At 36.7% G+C, this 21,830-nt stretch overlaps 1 protein-coding gene across 6 annotated transcripts in view; it reads right to left on the reverse strand.

Moving 5' to 3' along the window:
• Nucleotides 1–21,830, reverse strand: part of LOC106460528 (sideroflexin-2-like) — a 108,474-nt gene that overhangs the window by 31,665 nt on the left and 54,979 nt on the right. For all 6 annotated transcript variants that reach the window (XM_022387276.1, XM_022387274.1, XM_022387275.1 and 3 more), the window contains exons 6-8: nucleotides 14,751–14,836; nucleotides 9,714–9,774; nucleotides 1,606–1,672 (exon numbers count right to left, since the gene is read on the reverse strand). In XM_022387276.1, coding sequence (XP_022242984.1) covers nucleotides 1,606–1,672; nucleotides 9,714–9,774; nucleotides 14,751–14,836 — 214 coding nt within the window. The remainder of the gene's footprint in view (nucleotides 1–1,605; nucleotides 1,673–9,713; nucleotides 9,775–14,750; nucleotides 14,837–21,830) is intronic.

The raw sequence follows: 21,830 nt of genomic DNA on the forward strand, positions 1-21,830 counted from the left end.
TGATAATGATAATAAATGTTTTGTTTTGATATATAAATTGTTCGGGTTTTTCGACTAAAAAGCGACATTAATTTCTTGACAACCTAATACATTTTGTGATATATATACCAGCAAAAGAACACAACATGCACACTTCTATGATGTTGTGGGGGAGGGGTGGGTGAGTCACCATAGCTAACTATAACATCACTATTGCCACAACTTAATTTTCACTTTTTACCTCATTCACATTAAACAACGATAAGTGAAAGTTGACATTCTAAAAGTGTTCAAGTTACTGGGTTCCTTAAACTATGTTTCCAGCTTCTATACAAGTTTTACAAATGCTGTAAAACACAAGTGGTATATCAAATTTCAAGAGTGACATAAAAGATTTGGGAAAAATTTGCTTTGAAAATTATTTCTAATTTACAGAGTTGAACTCATAAGTTGAAAACTTTAAAATATTCTAGTCCAATCTGTGTTCAGAAGAAATGCAGATCATCACAGTAACATACAGTTGACTTGCGAATGTGATAATTCCATCAAACAGGTTAGTATTTTAATTAGCATTTTTTCGTCTACATCAGGAATTAACTTGTATTCATTCAAAGCTTCACTTGCAGTTTTCACATCACCATATTATAAAAACTAAAATTCTGTTTAACATTACTGCAATCACAATTATGTTGTACTTTTATAAACTAAAGAATGTTAACCATTCTTTGAAAATAATAAATATTATTTCGATGTTATATAATACAATCTCCTAAAATAAAATATTTTGTTTTGTTTAGTATTAAGCACAAAGCTACACAATGGAATATTTGTGCTGTGCCTACTATGCATAACAAAACACAGTATTTTGCATAATAAAGTCCAAGACTTATCACGGAGCCACCAGGGAGCCCTAAAATATGAGATATACGCAAAGGTTTTAGCTTCACCTGCCTTATGCCAATACTTTTATTCTAAAAAACCTGAAGGTTGATTAAAAATGTATGGAATATTTTAGCTCTGCAAGCCGCTCCTTGCATCTCCCATACAGTTACAATGACTCTGATGAATTTCTGTATGCTCTCTTTTATTCAATAAGTTATTCAAGTACATTGTGATCTAGACATTTACTCCAAGCCATTCTGTTTTCCACCTTTCTAAGGTATTGCTTTCTTGGACTTATGTATCTATACTGCTACAGTCAGGGGCTTGCCCTTATGCATTCATACCAATGAATCACAATAACTGCCAAAGTTTTCCTTGAAACAAATTTCAGTACGTAAACATATATATTTTAAAACAAAGTAAAGCTGTACACTGATCTTCAAATAATATCAAAAATTATTTATCATAAAAAGTTTATAATAAGACTATTTATTTAAAATACCAAAACAATTAATTAGACAAACTGATTCTTTATGTGATGAGTAATAATTAAAGGCTTATGTCAACAACTGAATGGCCATTACATATAGCTCTAAGTCAAACAGCTATTACTATTTATACGAATTATGGCACATTCCACATAATACATGCATAAAGGTTTGTTTCAGAGAAAATTAATTTTAAAACCTAGCTTGTTATAAAATTATCTTTTGTTTAGTAACATCATAAGTTCAACTAACTTACTCATTCCAGGAGCTGCCATGAAAATACGTGAAAACACAACCTGAGAAATTGCTTTAGCTGCAGCAACCTTAAAAAGCAATATTAAATACATGGAAAACATAACTGTTAGTAATAATAATAATTTTCATAAAATTCCACACTCTTACCATTTTAAAAAAAAAGTATTTTAATTTGAAGTTTCTTAACCCTGCATTAGTTTTCTGGGGTCTTCATGAATCCCAAATATTTTGTAAACATCAGCGCCAACAGATGGAAGCATTTACACGTTTGTTGTTCTCAGTAGCTTCAGTATTCGGCTAATTTGTGTTAAATTGTTACATTTAGTTTAGGTGGTCAAAAATAAACAAGCTGTAATATTCAATGTTCATTTATTGATTAATAAAGGAAAAATATTTTGAGTGTTAGTGTTTTTTGTTTCCAAAATAATAATTTATTATCATTTATTATTATTAATTTTTTATGATGAGGTCTGCTCGGACCTCAGAAGATTGACTATGGAAAAATTTTTACAGAAGATTAACGCAGGGTTAAGAAAGTCACAGTATTAGCACCTGATGTACAGAAATCTAAAGTAAATAATTATTTAAAGTCTTCAAAAAAAAAGCAGTTTGTTGTATGTAGATGTAAATAATCATAAAATGATACAAAATTTTATGGTAAAGTATTGTTAGTCTCTGTTGGCAATTTCATAAAAGTGTAAATGTAAAAATAACTTAGACCTGATATAATTTTCTTTTAAAGTTATACTCTAGTTTGTCAACTTTTGATCTGACTACTACCTGAAATTAAAAGTTGGTTAGAAGTAAAGATTTAAAAACATAAAAATAAATAAAAGGTTTTTATTTTGTAAAGGATACCTATTAACGTACTTCAAATCATATTAATAAAATCTAGTTATTCTTTTGTGTAAAGTAATAAACAACTGTCCATTATGTACAAGTAAAAGGCCACACGTCACAATGTTTTAGACTTATTTTCCAAATTTATTTAAACAAATTTATTATGAACATATGTTTATAAAATTAGCATAAAAATGTAGTTTATAATTCAAATTTTAATATTATATCTGTTTTAGTATCTTAATTCAAAATAAAATATCGAAAACAAAATGCTAAATATATTTTTTATGTGTCACGTTGCATGTGCCATTGTCTTATTGGTCAGTTTATACTGTATAAAGCCTATCATACAATATCTATAGAATTTCAGAAACTGACAAGTTAGAATATAAAATAAGAACCTCCCACCATTTGATTTGCTGAGATATCAATATATTTAACTAATTTACCAGAGTAGCCCCTCCTACAACTCTATTGTTTTAAAACGTTTTGTCTACTCATGCCAACATCTATAAAGTATGTGTATATAATCAACAAAAAGAGCACAATCATCAACTAAGTAAATCTAATAATCATTTGTAACTGGCTTGAAGGAGGAGGCTGCAGTTTTACTAAATATGCTGAAGTCTGTTGAATATGTCATTACTCTGAACAGAAATGAGATTTTTTTAAACCCAGATATAGCTTAGTTAGAAATCCAGATAAATTACAGTGATTTTTTTGCATACAAGTATAGTAAATTAATAATTTTTTGGTTTTCTAATATGCATTTTTGAAATCTACAAAAATTAATTTGACTTCCTCTGCCACTTAAGAGAAGGAACAAGGCTTATGGCGAAGCTTAGCAAGTATGACGTGCGAGTGCAAGTCAATTTTGTAACATTGTATGTAGTAGAAATCATTGCTTGTCTATATATTTATTAATTATTGTTCCATGTTTTAAGAAAATAATTAAAAAGTGAACATTTTCTTAAATCGAAAATGTAATCCCAATAATACATACCTCTTCTCACATTTACAGCTATTACTCAAATGCCAGGGTTTCTTCCTTTACCCATATAAGCATTGGTCTGATTTTTTCTCACTTGCTCTAGTCTTTTATACCCCACTTAATTGCCTTTGGTGATATTTGTCTCATGACACTCTCCACTTGTGTGAAAGCACCCTCTCCTGGTACTGAGAAAAAACATCTCATTCAGATAATGTTATCACTTTTTTTTGAGATGGCTCTTAGTGGAGAGGAAGGGTGGGAAAGTGTGAAAAGAAGTAAGTATTATTGGAAATACATTTTCAATTTAAGAAAATGTAAACTTCCAAAACATAATTACCTCCGCTCACATTTACTGCTTGAATCCCACATTGAGGTGGAGGGATCAGTGAGGTCATTATCTCCATTATGGCCGAAGAAGAAATGGGCACTCCCTAAGGTTTGGCAGAAGAAGAAACCAGGGTGTAGGTGCCAATTCAGTGCTATCAACATGACACAACAATGGGTTGGGGCAAATCATAGTTTATACATTGGGTAACATATCAATTGAAGGGAAGTCCTACAGTTTTAATCCCATCCTGTCATGATGGAATGCATCCATTGCCAAAGCATCAAGGATAGGTACAGGAGCCCAAATTGTCAGTAGTTGGGTGTTCCAATGAGTGGTCAACTCACTAATCACCAGTGTTTCAAAAAGAGAGCCAATCCAACAGAAAACCTTGTACTGCAGCATCTATTCTGTTGGGAGAATACATTTGGATCGAGACAATTGATCTGTTACTGCATTCATCACCTGTGGAACATGGAAAGCTTGTAGGGTGATATGACAGAAGTGGTCCTGATAAAGGAAATCCAAGGTTTGAAAACAAAGAGCCCTGGACCAAATGCCCTTTGACAGGAAATGCAAGACACCACAATGGAACTGTCAGAGTGAAGTCTGACAATGTTCCCCTTAATCCTTTGACTGCAATCTACTTACATTGTAAGTAAGTATGCAACTTTCATCAAAGTTCTTCATAAAAATGAAACTAGTTGATGAAATAGTTTTAAATTTGACTTGAACGGTCTTTTAGAAAAATAAAATATTTAATTTTGATTTTTTCTACTATTAATAATAATAATACATTCATTATTTAACCTGAATAGTTCACATGCAGTGTGATTTTTATTTTGAGTTTACAAATACTATTTCTTATCTCACAGTTTTCACATTTCATTTGTATAATCTCTAGAACTTTCTAAATGAATATCAAAAGTTTTTAAGGTAAATGTTTATATTTTGATTTCCATTTTCTCTGTTATATCTTTAACTCCAGATACCATCATCAACGTACAGTGCAATAAAATGTTTAAAATTAAGAAATGGAAGTAAGTACATACTTTTTAAGTTTTTGCAGAATATTTTTCAAATTTCTTTTTTGTCATATACATAATTTCACATCATTATATTTTCCTTTTTGTTTATTTTTTCATTTTCATTTTCAATTCTTTGTCATTTATTCATTATCCCAAGATTCACAACATGTCCCACGCAGTGCTCTGTTGTTATTATAGAGCGAGTCTGGGCAAGTCTCATGCACAAATTCCAAACACTTATGCTTGCACACATGAATGATGCCATCTTGCTTAGACATTTTGGTAAACACAAATAAATACATAATTAATTAAGATATAAATGTAAAACCTAAATGCAATCTAACTGTTTAGCAAACTAATACATATAAGGCAAGAAACACTTGCCAACCATTACATACCCCTCAAGACAACAATGGACTTAGCTTATTTTCTAATTTATATTACAGATCCATACACAGGTAGATGTTTCTTCAGGTTATAACTGAATATTGTGAATTCTGCTCTTTCTATTGGTTATAAACATGCCATTCAACTTCAAAGTGTTGCTTGACAACAGCTTTGACTTTGCAAGTGGGCATGGCTGACCTTAAACTTAGAAATATTAGAATATTATTTCACATCAGGAGAAATTCTTGAAGTTTCCCCCCAGCTAATGAGAGACAGCTGGAACTGTACTTTGACTGTCTATGCTGACAGTCTATTTATTAGGAACTCATAGTTTCTTGTGTAAAACCTCTTACACTTGAGAATTTTAAAAACAGTGGATCACGTGACAGCAAAAACTGCAGTTTTAATTGCTGTTTCAGATTTTTCATTTTAAAATAAAGGAATAAAACTTAGATAATATAAAACCTTAAATTATAACGTACTTGATATTAGTAATTTCATTAAAATACGTTTACAGAAAAGTGGTTTAATTCAATTTTGTATTTAACTCAGTTAAATCTCATGATATGCGCAGAAAGGGGTTTAAAGGTTCATTGCGTTCAAAGAGTTAATAAGCCCAGACCATGAAGAATCACCTTTTGAAGAGCAAGAAGTACTAAAACGTTCTGTCAGTAAGCCTCATCATCCTCTCATAAACCATGAAATTCCTGACTGTTGAGATGTGCACCCCATCCCTGAAGCAAGGTATTTATGAAGATATAGATCTCTGGATGAGGTGGTGGCAGAGAAACCCCTATGTTAGTATTGTCTCAATTTTACAACCCTTCGAGAGCAAAGAAGATCCTGAATAAGGAAACTGGGGAATCCAGTAAATCAATGTTTATGTCCCATCCATAAAGACCATTAAGAGAATCTTATGTGCAATCATCCCAAAGCCATGAGGGATTTGAGTGATGCCCACATTTGCTAAAGAGAAAGAACTATCCATGCAGTGGAAGAAGGAGACAGAAGTAAGAGCCCAACTGAGATATGTATTAAAAAAAAGATACCCAGACTGACAACATATTGAGTTGGAGCAATAATTGATGTCTCAGCTCTGAAGCCTGCAATGGTTGTTCTGGAAGTAAATTCCAGGTGTGATGTTTGGACACTTGACGTGATGGTGCCAGCAGTAACCAGTCATCCATGGAAAAAGTGAATAAAAATTTTCTCCAGAATGTCCAAGATCGCCCTCAATTTCATCCTGGAGAAACATCACTGAACCAAATATATGTCTTCATCTCACTAAGAATAAGATCACTGACAGTCTCAACCCAGAGTGACTCCCCATCCCTCACTCTAATTGTTGTACGATGCTAGATACCAGAGATGGGATGGGAGAGACCTGATTTGCCTCTGTGATGGAAATAATAATCCAGGAATTGAAACCATATATTGACTTGCTAATCATAATTTTTTCTCTCGAAATTCAACGTGCAAAGTAACTCCGTTTATCGTAGTACTGGTATGGAGAAGAAACCCATTAGTGAACGCTTTGTAAAGAAAAAGTGAGAATATTATGTGAATGAGATGTTTTTATACAGTACCAGGATAGAGAGTGCATTGATGTAGGTGAAGAGTGTCATAAGGCAAATATCTCCAAGGTCAATTAAATGGGGTATAAAAGACTTAAGTAAGTGAGAAAAAATCAGACTAATGCTTATATGTGCAAAAGAAGGAACCCTGGCAATAAGTGTGAGAGGAGGTAAGCATGTTTTGGAAGGTATATTTTAATTAACCTTTCATCTGTATTTTATTTATCTATATGACTGCATCAAAGAAAAATAAATATTAGTAATAGTAGTATTACAATTATTATTATTTTTATTCTTCTTATTGATGTTGTTGTTAATTATATACTGACAGTCTGATACTGACCTAGACATCTTCCCCAATCCGTGCATGGACACCCATCTGTTTTTTTTCTGTTCTTGTGATTTAGGCTTTCATCAAAGAACAAATCATATCCACTTATGTCATTGACTTTCTTAGAGAGAATAGATTTCAGATATGATGCTATTCTAAAAGTACACAAGTAAGCATATTTCCTCTTGTCACATGAAAACTGTATTGAAATTATTGAGTCTGAAAACATTTTAGTTAAGAGTGAACTGACATTTGAATGTTACTGAAGGAGTAATGCGATTTAACAATTTTCAATGTCCACAGAATTTCAGATTTTAAACAATCCAACCTTGACATAAATGGTGTCAGTGATTGCTGTGAGGTACACGTACTTGTGACTGTGTCAGCTGGGGGTGGACGAGCAAAGTTAGTTAGAATATCACTTCTATTTAAAAAAAAAGATTATATTCTTCCTGACGAACATAGTCCACCGCTTGTCGAACACAAACACATATGCTTCATGCTGGCAGCATGACTTTTTAAAGCCACTTCTCCTATGTTTGAGATATTGAATGCCTAATGCACAAAAACAAAAAACATCTGCAGTTAACTTGATTGAGGAGTTTTGTGTCCTCAAACGTTTCTCATGATAAGATGCAGAAAATATGTTCCAGGTATAAAGTGTGTACCCCAGGAGGTTAGAGGTAAGTTTACAGGCTTACAACTTATCAACTAAAATATTTATATAGTACAGTAAAACTGTTCATGAAAGCAGTGTTTTTGATTAGCTTGTAGAAGTGCAGAAAGGCCTTTAGAGTGTTACAAGGGGGGGGGATTCTGTTAGTGATTTATATCCTTTTAAGAAGAGCTAAGTTGTTGAAATATTATTTAATTCTTATTCACGTGCTTTCAGCCCAGCTACTATTGTAATAAAGATAGTGTAAAATGAAGACATTCTCATGACAGATAATACTCAGAGGGCTTTATATATAAAATTTTTGTTTAAGCAAACACAGCTATTAAACAAAACAGTATCATGAAAAAAATATATAAATTGGCACAATATTGTAAAATTTCTGATTTAATCAAGTTTTAGGAGAAACTTCTCATATGTTCTCATTTTGTTGATTACAGGATATTGAGTTGGAGTAATAATAGATGTCTCAGCTCTGAGGAGTAAGTCTGCCTTGATTGTTCTGAAAATAAAATCCAGGTGTGACGTTTTGACACTTGACGAGATGGTGCCAGCAGAACCACACATCCATTAAATGGTGTGTGCACAGGGCTAGGTAATGGAGGTGACAAGAAAAAGCTCTTTTGAATCAGCTTAGTCCATATGGTGCAGATGCTAGTCCAGAAGTAAAAATCATGAACTGCTGTATCTCAACCTCGTGCACAATGTCCATGGATGTAAAGAAAACTAAATATTCGCTCCCAGACCTTACAGCCATCAAGCAAATGCAAGCTCAACAGCTACTGGAGAAAGACCCAAAACATCATATTTAATGCACCAATTGAAGAAAAATCAAAGGCAGCTTATCACAAAGTGGCCTCCTTTTTCATGTCTTTTAAAGATTGTTCTGATTACCACAGTTTGGAACAACATGTTGTCAAGTAAGATTTTTTGTTAGAACAAAACAACATTGGGCCATCTGCTATGTCCACAACAGAGAATCAAACCCTGGATTTCAGCATTGTAAGCCCACAAAATTACCACTGTCTCATAGGCAGCCTGAAAAGCTAACAGAATAAATAAAGACACAAGAAAAAGTGACTAGAAATTCTCTCCAGAATGTTAAGGATTGCCCTCAATTGCAGGTTCAGAGCTCCTCACATAAACACCACTGAACTGAATACGTGTCCATCTCATTATGAATAAGATCACTGAAAGTATCAACTGAGAGTGACCCCCCTACCCCACCATATATTAGAGGTGGGATAGGAGAGACCTGATTTGCCTCTGTGCCCGAAACAATAATCTGGGAATTCATACCACATATTGGCTTGCCAATAATAAAATAAACAAAAAAACACTAAGGTGACACTAAGATTGCTCAAAGTATCTCCAATGATCGTAGTATGGATGGAGAAATCCATCAGCAAATGCTTTTTCATGAAAAGTGATAACATTATGTGAATGAGGTGCTTTTATACAGTACCATGATCGAGGGCACGTTCACACAGGTGGAGAGTGTCACAAGAGAAATATCCTCAAGGCAATTAAGTGAGACATAAAAGATGGGAGAAATGGAGAAAAAATCAGACCAATGCTTAAATGGGCAAAGGAAGAAATCTTTGTTGTTAAGTAATAGCTGTAAGTGTTAGAGGAGGAAAGTATATTTTGGAATTAAGCATTTAGGAGTAAAAAGCAATAATATATTCACACCTTGTACAACACTGGCTCCATACGTTCATGTACAAATTTTTACTAAAAATAATTAAGAATTCAGTTTTTGTCTGTGAAAGACTTGTAATTTTAACTAAATCTTTGAAAAATTTCATGAAGATACACAAAACATTTTAAGAGTTATAATATGGAAACCCTACTGGTCATTTTGTGGTCAAATGGTCGGTGTAATCTACCATGGCAGTAGTGCAAGGGTTGAACAGATATGCGAGTTGTTCAAACAAATACAGATAATGAGTGCATTTACCTTTGACTCTGTAACTCTTTGACCATTATCATCAAATACTGCAATGCCATCAGTCAATTCACTATAAAATAATAAGACTACACATAAGTTATAATTTTCCTATAGTGAAAATTTATTTCCAATAAGTACTTACCTCCCCTCACATAAATAGCTATTCCTTCAATACTGCCCTCTATATGCAAAAACATGTTTCACATGCCACAAGCCTTGAGCTCCCACATACCTTACAATCAACTGATTCAAATGCATCTTGCATGTAAATCATCATGCAACAACTTTCCAACATTAAAGGTGCAACACACTCTCTTGATACATAACAGTGGCAAGTTAACTACAATCCTAATGTAAATTATCTCACTCAAAACAAATCTGACAGAAACTGCCCCTAGAATAATAACATCCTCGATATAATAAAATCATGGAGGGATAGCATAAGAGGAAGAACCTTATTAACCTGTAAGTACCTCCATCGTGACTCACAACACAGATGGAGGAGCAAGAGGATAACTGAATGAGAAACAGAAACACCTGTGATACATGTTGATTGGTTCAGCTCTGAATCCAAAACCCAGCCACTGGGAACCAACATTCACACAGTGGTAGGATGAGGGATCTCAATCAAAGGGGTGAACTGTAATTTTGACGGCTCACTCCAAAGCTGCCACATCCCCTGTACAGAGATGGAGCATAAAATTGGTGAACATCTCATCTACACAAGCAGGACACCAATGCCCTACTCTAAACTGAATGATTTTAACATTACATGTATAATTTATCATTATCACATTCAGGAGAATGCCTTCATGGTCCACCACCCCAGAGGCTTGGAACTGGAAAGTGGTAAGGACTCCCATACTACACTGGAAGAAGAAAGGGTAGAAAGAGTGGCGGAGAGTCCAGAGGAACATCAACACCTGAGACAGTGCAATTAAACCCTATTTTCAAAAAGCAATAGAAGGCATGGAAAGGATGGGTAGCTGTCCCCTTCTGCTTTACCCATGTAATCCATGGGTGAGTACGGTCTGGGATGAGCATATTAATGAAGCAAATATATCGCGAGTACAAATCAGCAAGCGATCATGTGGAACACCCCATCTCAACAGTGAGGGTGTTATGGCCATGGAAGATAGAAATAAGCAGTCAACATGGCCTGAGAGTGTGGATTTGACTATGAGAGGCATACCTGGTCATGCATCACTCGCCATAGAGTGGGATCCAGACAGTAAAACAGAAAAAAAAGGGAAAGTCCCTGAAAAGAGACAGAGATATAAAAGATAACTTATCCAGTCCCAGCCTCACCAAAATCTGAAGAATGGCTACAGGCATAATAATATAACCCAAAGAGGAAGATACAGTAATCCAAAGCAAATAGCAAAATATGAACGTATGTGAAATAGTTCACATGCTTGGTTGAAGAATTTCCTCCAAGGGACGATGGAGATGAGATGCCAGGGAAAAGGTAAGGTGCCTGATCTGATGAGAAGATACCTGGAACAATTACAGGAAGAAGATGATAAAGAAGAATAAGCCAACTGAATTAAAAGCTGAACCCAATTGGTCAAGGTGGAAGGAGTAAGTTCACAAACAGAGGATGTCTGCTAAGGAATGAATAATTGGGAATGGGCACCATGGAAGAAAGCCATGCAGGCAACATAGCAATGAAGAGCATGACAGGACATAGTAGCCTATGCAGATCTGACCAAGGATAAAGATGGTAACTGGAAGGAAGGAAAATAAGTAAGAAGGAGGAATTACCCTCTCAAGCCGCTGAAGTTTTGGTAAGGAATGATCAATCCAAGTAAAAGAGAATATATGTGGAGTGATATAGAGTAAGTTAAATGTTGATGGCAAATAAATCTGACCTCCGGCATTCACAGGCTAAGAGGAGAAGGAAATAGGTCTGAAGGGATCATTGAAAAATCGATCATGAGGGCAGTGGTTCAAATGGAGGCAAAGTGAGGCAGTGAAGAACCATATTAACATCCCAATCCAGAAGGACAGCATGCTGAGGTGGATGAGTAATCTGGAAGGAATGCAACAAGAAGGACAGAATAGGAGAGGTAAAAACTTTATGGTACTAGGAAAAACAAAAAGTATGGGATAAGGCAGCCCAATAACCTGTGATGGAGAAGACAGAATACCCTTGATCAAAGAGCCAAGTGCGGAAATACATAATATAAGGAGGAGGTGTGGGAATGATGGTTGTACTAGCCAGTAAAAAGCAATCAGAAGGACTTAACATGATGTGGCATGTATGATTGATATCACCTTGTGAAGAAGATGGATGGGAAGATCAATCTACGAGTATTTGTTGGTTCAATCTTGACTGAAAGCATCAATAGCCAGAGTAAGAGGATGAATAACCAAAAACCAAAACAGAGGTAATTTGGTATTGATGCTTGTGGCAAATGCATCCAGGTGAGGAGTACCTCACTGAAGGTATAGCCACTGAAAAACAAGAGGATCGTGAAACCACTCCATTCGATAAACTTTGGATGGGAAAGACGATCCACAACAAGATTGAATGCACTCAAAACATGACACATAATGATATGAATGCCAAGCATGTGGGCCAAAAAAAAAGAAAAAGAGATCCAAGGTCTAGTCACAAAGGGAATGAGAATGGGTGCAGCCAAGGTTTGACCACAAAGGGTGCTATCTTGGTAATAGATATAAACCACCACTGCAGAATTAGAATGGACAATGACCAGATGATTCCTGGCAAGATGAAGAAAATGATCCAAGGCACAACGTACAGCCAAAAGCTCCAGGATGTTGATATGGTAAGATGTTTCAGCAGGAGAGCACTGACCTGAAGCTTCCTGCTGATCGACCCATGCCCCCCAGCCCTGAAGGAAAGCGTCTGTGAAGATATGTAAATCTGGATGAGGGTGAGGAAGTGGAACACTCACTGACATGGGTGCCTTGTCCAACCACCAATGCAGGTTGTCTACAAGGGAAGGAGGAAAGGAAATAGGAGCCTCCAATGGATCCCACACAAGATTCCATTAGTCGTGCAAAGTCCACTAAAGAGACCGCATATGTGCTTGATCCAAGGAGATAAGGGCTTTCATGGAAGACCACAATCCCAAAAGTTATAGAATCTCACAAGCTGAAAAAGAGGGAGTAGTAAGGGCATGGAGAATTGAAAGCTCCATTGAACAAAATGGAAGAGAAGAAGGTTGTGTCTGACTGAGATAAGTGTTGAAAAAGACATCCAAATGGACAAGATATTGGGTAGGTATAAGGAATGATTTCTCTAAGTTGATTAACCAGCCAACACAAATTGCCTCCAGGAGCAGCAGATGAGTGTGATGGGCAGACTCCTGTTCAGAACAAGCTAACAGAAGTCAGTCATTCATGTAATAATGGAACAACTTCCAAACAAGTAAACATTAGCCAAATGCTTTGAACACCAAACAAAAGATATATGGGGCCAAAGCAAGCCTGATGGGCAGGGCACAAAATTGATAAACTACCCCGTGATGAACGAACTGAAGATAGAGTTTTGAGTGATAGGATATTGGGATATGCAGGTAAGCATTCGCTATGTCTACCTTCATCATCCACAAACACGGAAAAAAGCCCACCTGAGGGTGAGAAAAGACTATTGTAAACTGGCCTACAACCAAAAATTGATTGAGGCAGGACAAATCAATCACAGGCCACCAATCCCTGGTTTTCTTGGATACTACAAACAGCGTGGAATAAAAACCTCAAGAAGGATGATTGATAGGTTCGATGGCCTATTGGGAGAGAAGATCTTGTACCACCTTGAACAGATTGATGGAAGGATCCTGAGGCAATGAAAAAGAAATGGGTATCTGAGATAATGGAGGAGAGGAAAGAAATTGGATGACAAGTCCCTCAGATAATACCCGAATAACCCAAAGATCTGTGGTGAAAAGTCACAAAAGAGGAACAAAATTGGACAAGAACCCACTGGGTAGTCACTGGTACTGTTGGCGATATGTCCACTTGCATTGAATAAAACAACAAAAAAGGCAACACCTGTAGGGAGGAACAGGTAATGGATGAGAAGGAATTGGATGGAAAACAGTAATAGGGGCATGTCTAGGCTTATAATGGGATAAATGATCCACCAAATAAGAAAGGGCAGTTTACTGTTGCACCAACTCCACACAAGATTCCAAAGTCTCAGGAATATTACTAAAAACATACTGCTGACAAAAAGGGGCTATACACAAGTCCCAGAGATAAGTAGGCAGTAAACAAAACTGGAACAAGGCCACGTCCGTCCCCAAGAGTTTCCAAAAACAGAGAAACCATGTGTGTAAGTCTAGAGCTGAAGAAGACAAATGTGCCAACATGGAGGTAAACAGGGAGAGGCAATCCCTCGAAAAACTCTCAGAACCTCTGTAGATCACCTCGAAAAGGATGTGGATAGTAGATAAGTATCGTAGGAGTGTAGATAGGGTAATATGAAGGCATGAAAATTGGGCATGGGATAAACGAACAGGATGATCAGGGTCTACCCCCCACCCCACGGGCAAATTCAATTCTAACTGTTAAGAATAGGATAGCTATTTATGTGAGTGGAGGTAATATATCAATAATAAATGGACAAAAATGATCATATTTGTCATAGTGAAACATTATGCTTTATTAGTTACTTAAGCCAACTAGTTTTAATAACACAATTACCATTACCATGACTGTGTTTACATAGCTTATTTTTAAACTCTAACTGGCAAATGGACAAGTTAATTTGAAGTAAGAAGTGGAGGAAAAAGGTGAACTAACAATATTCTAAAATACTACTCAAGACAAACAATTTTTACAATAAGAGACATTACAGTAGTCAGTCTGTTGTTTCTATATAAACACCCTACACAAATCTGTTTTGAATTATGATGAACGTAGTGTGGTACAAATTCATTTATACCCCTTCTTTTCAGAAAAACCATATGGGACCAAAGATCATAGTGTTTAAAACTACAATATAATATTGTCTTACAAAAATATAACTACCCAAGTCATTTATATCTCATTGTTTAAAGTTAGTACTGTTCTTACCTCTGTCTCATGAGAGGAATGTTCACACAATTTGCTGCAGCTACAGCAGCAAAAGGAACAAATCTTTGCATCAAGGGACTGGCTCTCTGAAAAAACCACAGATATATTCAAGATAATAAAACAATCCAACTAAATATCACATAAAAATAAGTGAAAAAATACTTAAAAGTGCAGCACTTAAACTGTAAGTGGATATAACCTTTAAAAATGTAACTGAAATATTTACCCAAGTTAATCAATAGACGATGGAAAAATAATTTTCAAGAGGTAAAATACGATAAATTGCAATACTTACTAGTCAAAAGGTTGTGCACAAATATGCGCCAAAAAAAAAGGATACTTATTGTCAAGAAAACAACAATAACAACATATATACTAAAGAAAATTAATATCTCTTGACATTAATGTTTTACCTCCTGAAATAAGATGGCCAGACTTCTGAAATGAATGTTTTAAGCCCTCAAGCAGTAACGCAAGACTTTCTAAAAGAATAATCTAATCCTTTAAGTAACAAGTAAAAACTTCCTGTACTAAATGTTCAACTCTTTCAAGTAATAAGGCCACTCCTTCTACATGAAAATCCTCACCCCTCATGTTACAGTTCTGGACTTTATAAACTGGATGTTTCAATTCTTAGAGCAATAAAGCCAAACTACTTGGACTTTTCAACAAAAATGTTTAACGAAACCAAATAGCTAGAGGAAGATTAGAAATGGAGATGGATCAAAATTATAAACCAAGTGTCTTATTAAAAACTTATTAAATTACTGTATTTTAAAAATAATTTAAATCTGTTGTAACAGAAAAGAAAAAATGGCATTTGGTCATCCTATAAGTAAATGTCCTAAAGGTTAAAATAAGTGTATTTTGTCTGTGTGACACTACATCCATCCCATGAGATTTAGTATAGAGACTGACATTAAAATTATCTTATAAATACACAAAAGGGCATTCAAGTAAAGAATTTTTGCAGAGAGAAGGACAGTGACCTACTCACGTGAGCAAATGGTACTTCTGTCAAGCAGTTTTATAATTTTATAAAGTACCATCAGTAATTTGAATTATAATTTCACTAAACATATTTCGTACTTAGATGTCTATGCACTTGCATCTTTCTTTCTTTTTGAAATTATTTTCACTCCTGCATGGAATTGGATTCTGGAGAGCCATCTCAAACATTAACACTTAATACTGTTGTAAAGGTTTCTATTGAGTAGTGGGATTCTTTTGGATTATTCAGAAAAATAATGAAAAGTACAATACACTTAACAAAAAGAAAAGTAATTTATTTCTCCTACAACAGGTTTTAAAACTTCATGGACAAATAGGCCTCACTTAAAAGCTAATCCCAATCACTTACTTGCTGACTCCTCCTGTATTTTTAGTACAAAAGTTATAATTTTCCTTTACTGAAAATGTATTTCCAATAAGTACTTACCTCTATTAACATAAATTGCTATTCTCGTTCAGTGCTTCCCTATATATGCAAGAAATCCTTTGCACATCCACAAGTCTTAAAACCCACATCCACCTTGAATTGATGAATTCTAATGTGTCTCGCATGCAAATTATCATGTGATAACCTTTAACCGATAAGAGCAAGACACACTCTTTTGATGCACGTGACTCCCTATATTCAATTCAAACAAACTATCACTTCAAGTGTTGGCAAAAATGGAAGCACTGATTAGTAATGGAGAGGAAGGGTTAGAAAAGATAAGTACCTACAGGAAATACATTTTCAGTATAGGAAAATTATAACTTCTGATCATACCACTTTCACCTCAAGTTCATGAGACTGGGGGAATCTCTTACCCCCTGACCTATGAACAGAGAATGGGTGTCGCCCTGTAGAATTGTCAGAATGGATCATTATCATATGATTTCTGGCCAGATGGAGAAAATGAACCAAAGCACAACATACAGTGAGAAGCTCCAAGATGTTGATATGATAAGACCTCTTGGCCACAGACAAGCATCCTGGAGCTTCCTGTTGATTAACTCCTGCCCCCTAGCCCTCAAGGGAAAGGTCCATGAAAATGTATAAATCTGGATGAGAAGGAGAAGAGGGGGACACCCGTCAAAATGTGGGTCCTGTCCAACCACCAGTGCACATCGTCGACTATGGTTGGAGGAAGGGTAATAAAAGCCTGCAAAGGATCCCCTGCAAGATTCCACTAGTCGTGAAGAGCCCAATGAAGATCCTACATATGTGCACAACCTATGGGGATGAAGGCTGCCACAGAAGACCACATCCCCAAAAGTGATAGAACTTGTGAACTGTAATAGGGGGAGTAGTAAGAGCATGGAGAACTGAAAACTCCATCAAATGAAGTCAAAAAGGAGAAGTTGGGGCTGACTGAGATGGGTGTTAAAAAAAGATCCATATGGGCAAGATATTGGGTAAGCTGAAGGAGTGACTTCTCCAATTTGATTAACCAGCCCACCCGAGCCACCTACAAGAGCAGCTGACATGTGTGGATGGGTAGACTTATGTTTGGAACGAGCTAACAGTAGCCAGTCATACATGTAATGATGAAAGTGCAACCAGAGAACATGTAAGTGATGAGCAAATGCCTTGACCATCTGACAAAAACATGCAGGGCTGAAGTAAGTTCAAGGGGCAATGCACGAAACTGATAAACCACCCCATGGTGAACAAACCGAAGATAGGGTTGCGACTGACAAGATATCATGATATGTAAGTAAGCATTTGTGATGTCCACCTTGGTTATTCACAAACCAAAAGCCCATCTGAGGGTGAAAAACGACTCCATTGTAAAACAGGGCAGAATCAGAAAATGATTGAGGTGAGACAAATCTATTACGGGCCACCAGTCTCTGGTTTTCTTGGGGATGACAAACAGCCTGGAATAAAAGTCTGGAGAAAGATGATGGACAGGTCGATAGACTGTTGAAACAGTAGGTCATGTACCACCTTGGACAGATGCTGACTGGTAGTAGGATACCGAGGTATTGGGAAAGAAAGGGGTACCTGAGACAAAGGAGGGGAGGGGGAATTGTAGGATAAAACCTGAATAACCCACGGATGTGTGGTGAAAGGTCACCACAGGGGAACAAATTTGTACAAATGAGCTACCACTGGACTGGGAGGTCCCCTCACCACATACAGGAATTCACCTCGAGGGGGATATGATGTCACTGAAAGTTCAACCTCTAGTTTTGCAATTGTGATATAGTGCACAGGGAAGCAGGAGTTTCTATCATGAGCTGCTGAGGTCTTGAGAAGAAAGAAACAATCCAGATAAATGAGAAGATAGGTTTGGTGGTACAGTGTGCAAGTGATGTCGACAGTGAACAGATCTGACCAATGACACCTGCAGGCCAAGAGGAGAAGGAAATACACTTTAAGGGATAGGTAAACAAACAGTACGAGGCAATGGGCTCAAACAGAGATAAAGTAAGGGAATAGAGTACCATGTTAATGTCCCAATCTGAAAGTACTAGACACCTAGGTGGCAGCAGTATCTGGAAAGAATGGATCAAAATGGCAAGTACAAAAATAAAGACCCTGCTTTAATGAGAAAAACAGAAAGTATAGGATATGGCTGCCCGATAACCCGATATCAAGGAGACCAAAGATCCCTTCTCAAAAAGCCACGTAAGAAACTTGGAGATACTAGCAACCATAGAATGAGAAGCTGAGATACCCATAGCCAGGGCCCAAGTGCAAAAAACATTCCATTTATGCTGATACACAGCCATGGTTGAAGGACGAAGGGAATGAGATAAATGAAATGCTACCTGAAATGAGATACCAGATCTCCTTGCCAGGACCAGACAAATACCAGGCATGATGATGGAGGACATGAAGTAGAAGATGCAGAACTGGTGACTAGGGTTGATGAAGAAGGTTGGGGAATAAGGGAAGAGGAAAAGGAGAGACATCTGTAGCTGGAGTAATCGAGGAAACCATGGTTGAGTGGGCCAGTAAGGAGCAATAAGAAGGACTTTGCATGCAGTGGTATGGATGAAAGAGACTACCTGATGAAATAATCAGTTAGGAGAATAGACATAAAGGAACTTGTTCAATCAATCCTGACTTAAGGCATCTATAGCCAAAGTCCGAGGATGGAGAACCAGGGACCAAAACAAAGATAACTAGTGATTTAGGGCAGTAGCAAATGCATCAATATGAGGAATACCCCACTGATTGTAAAGCCACCAAAAAATGAGGGGATGAAGGGACCTCTCCGTCAGGTAAACCCGGTTGGGTCAGGAAAGATGATCCACAACAAGGTTGTTGAAAGCACTCAGTACCCAAAGACCATATTCCCTTATGAGCTGATAGTGAAAGAGCCGAGAGGGTGTTCCAAACAGCAAGTTCCATAGAACAGAGTTGGAGAGGAGAAGGTTGGGCACGACTGAGATGGGTGTTGAAAATAACACCCAGATGAACGAGAAACTGGTTAGTATGATGGAAGGACTTCTCCAATTTGATCATCCATCCCACCCAAGCAGCTTAGAGGAGCAGATGAGTATGACATTTGGAATGAGCAAGAAGAAGACAGTCGTCCATGTAAAAGTGATGCAACCCTAGAGCATGAAGATGTAGAGCAAAGGTTTGCACCACCTGATAGAAAAAAAACGGTGCCAAAAGGGTAGGGCATGAAATTGGTACAATACTCTACATTGGACAAATCAAAGGATGAGAACACTTTGAAATGGGAATATGCAGATAAGCATTGGAGACGTCCATCTTAATCATCCAAAGACTCGGAGAAAAAGCCCACCAAAAAGTAAGGTAAGATTCCATGGTGTAGCATGAGATATGAACATATCAGATGGGACAGGTCATTGACCAGCCTCTATTCCCCTGTCTTTTTGGGAACTACAAACAGGCGCGAGTAAAATCCCCAAAACCGCATTTAGCAGGACCGATAACCTGATGTGTGAGGAGGTCATGCACTGCCTTGGATAGATGCTGGCATGACAAGGGATCTCGAGGAGGAGGAAAGGAAATAAGCATGTAGGACAAGGGAGGAAGAGTATCACAAATCCCTCTTAAAAAACTCAGTGAACCCAAACACTGGAGATGAAAGGGCTCCACCGATGAAGGTCACCAGACAAGCTCCCATTGGACCCGAACTCAACAGGTAGTCACCGGAACTGTTATTGGCATACCATGAGTTGTCGTGAAAAATGACGAACAGTGGCACCATGGGAAGGAGGAACAGGCAAGGGTTGGAAAGGGGAGGGCCGAGAGACAGGAATTGGTGCCATGCTTGGCTCTGACTTGGACAAACAGGCCACCAGATGAGAAAGGGTGGACTGTTGTTGGAATGAAGGTACCCGTGACTCCAAAAACTTGAGGATTGTGTTAAACACAAAAGTCTCAAAAACGGGTTCATACAAAGTTCTTGTAGATAAAAAGCCAAGAGACGGGTCTGTGACAGCATGGCATCACAACCCAAGAGGTCCCCAAAATAAATAAACCACATTTACAGGGCCAGAGTTGAAGATGATGGGGGGGGGGCAATGTGGAAGTGAAGAGGGAGAGGAAGAGCCTCAAATGGAGCAGGAAATGGATCAAGGAGAGGTAATGCAAAAGAGTCATCAGGGTAAGACAAAGATGGGAATAATGGCCATTGGTAAGATGAATGGGAGATTTGGGTCCCGCTCCCCAAACAGGCAAAACAGTCTGCCCTATGATAAGCGAGGGCAGGCTGATCTGAAGGCCATGGAGGATGAGAGGAAGATGGGAGGAAGAATCATGTAATAGGGGAAGGATGTAGTTCATATACGAATTATGAGTAATAGACAAAACATCACATACCTGAAAAATAAAATTCAAAAAAAGACGATGAGGACTGAATAGATTCCTCAGGTAGGGTTTGGGAAGGCACGGCGCTCTCGGGAGGGGGGGGGGGACAAATGATCAAAATCATTGTCAACACGGGTAAATCAAATGCTTTTGAAAATAAAGTAAAAGAAATTCTTGGAATAAAGTAAATTAAATCAAGTTAAACAACTCTGAGAAGTAATGAACAAGAAGAAAGTCTAAACTCTAGCACTGCTAAACGAGAAGTGATGATTCGGTAGTGGCGCATAGAGTCACATGTATCACATGATAGTAGTGATCTCCTATTGGTGGAGAGATGATACATGATTTCCATGAAAGACATGTTGGAATCTTTGATTCCAATAGGAGTGCGTGGAAGACTTGTGGCATGCATTATAAAAAAATGTTTGCATATAGAAGGCAGCACAGAAATGGAAATGTAATCATGTGAGAGGAGAGAAGTACCATATCTAAATTGGCATTATTACTATATTTCATCGTGAACAGCATTTGCACACGAAACCCAATGATGGTTTCTAATTTATGCACAGTGGATGTGTTAGAAAAACTAACACTAGAGAGATGAAAATAGCCAGGACTGTTAATCAGCTGGCCAAATATACAAAAACTTGGATTATTAATTTGTATTTTCAACAACAGTTCTTAGATTTCACAAAAATTTAAAAGAGAAATGTTAAAAAAACATTAGGCACAGAACAACAGAAATGATACATATCTGAAGAACTATGTTTTGTTTTTAATAAGACAATTACATACAATTTTCAAGAACACCTATTACACTTTCAATACGGGCTTGGTCAATTTGACTGACCACAAGACCTTTTTTGTATTTGTTTAAAGTCTTCACAGATTTAATACTTATAACTCTCAATATATTGGGTATATCTTCATGAAATTTGGCAGTCTTTCAGTTAATATTACAAGTCTTTCATATACAAAAACCCATATTTCTTAGTGAAGTATTTTTCATAAAATAAAATAAAGATTTGTCCATGAATATATTCAGTATTTGTTTTGAATAGTCCGTGTGCAAAGTAATTTTCATGTTAAAGTTAAAAATACTCTTCCTCATTTCAAGAATCTCAAATTTCCTTTGTGTAATCCCTAAAAGTAAAACCTCCTAAATGCATTTAAAACGTTTTTTCAGTAAATACATATAGTTTATCTGTTATTTTCTCTACCCTATCTCACAACGGGATTGGTCAATTCGACTGACCTCCTAACCACCAAAAAAAAAAAAATCTAATAAACCTAAA

The sequence above is a fragment of the Limulus polyphemus genome, unplaced genomic scaffold, assembly GCF_000517525.1.
Source record: "Limulus polyphemus unplaced genomic scaffold, Limulus_polyphemus-2.1.2 Scaffold787, whole genome shotgun sequence".
NCBI classification, from domain to species: Eukaryota; Metazoa; Arthropoda; class Merostomata; order Xiphosura; family Limulidae; genus Limulus; species Limulus polyphemus.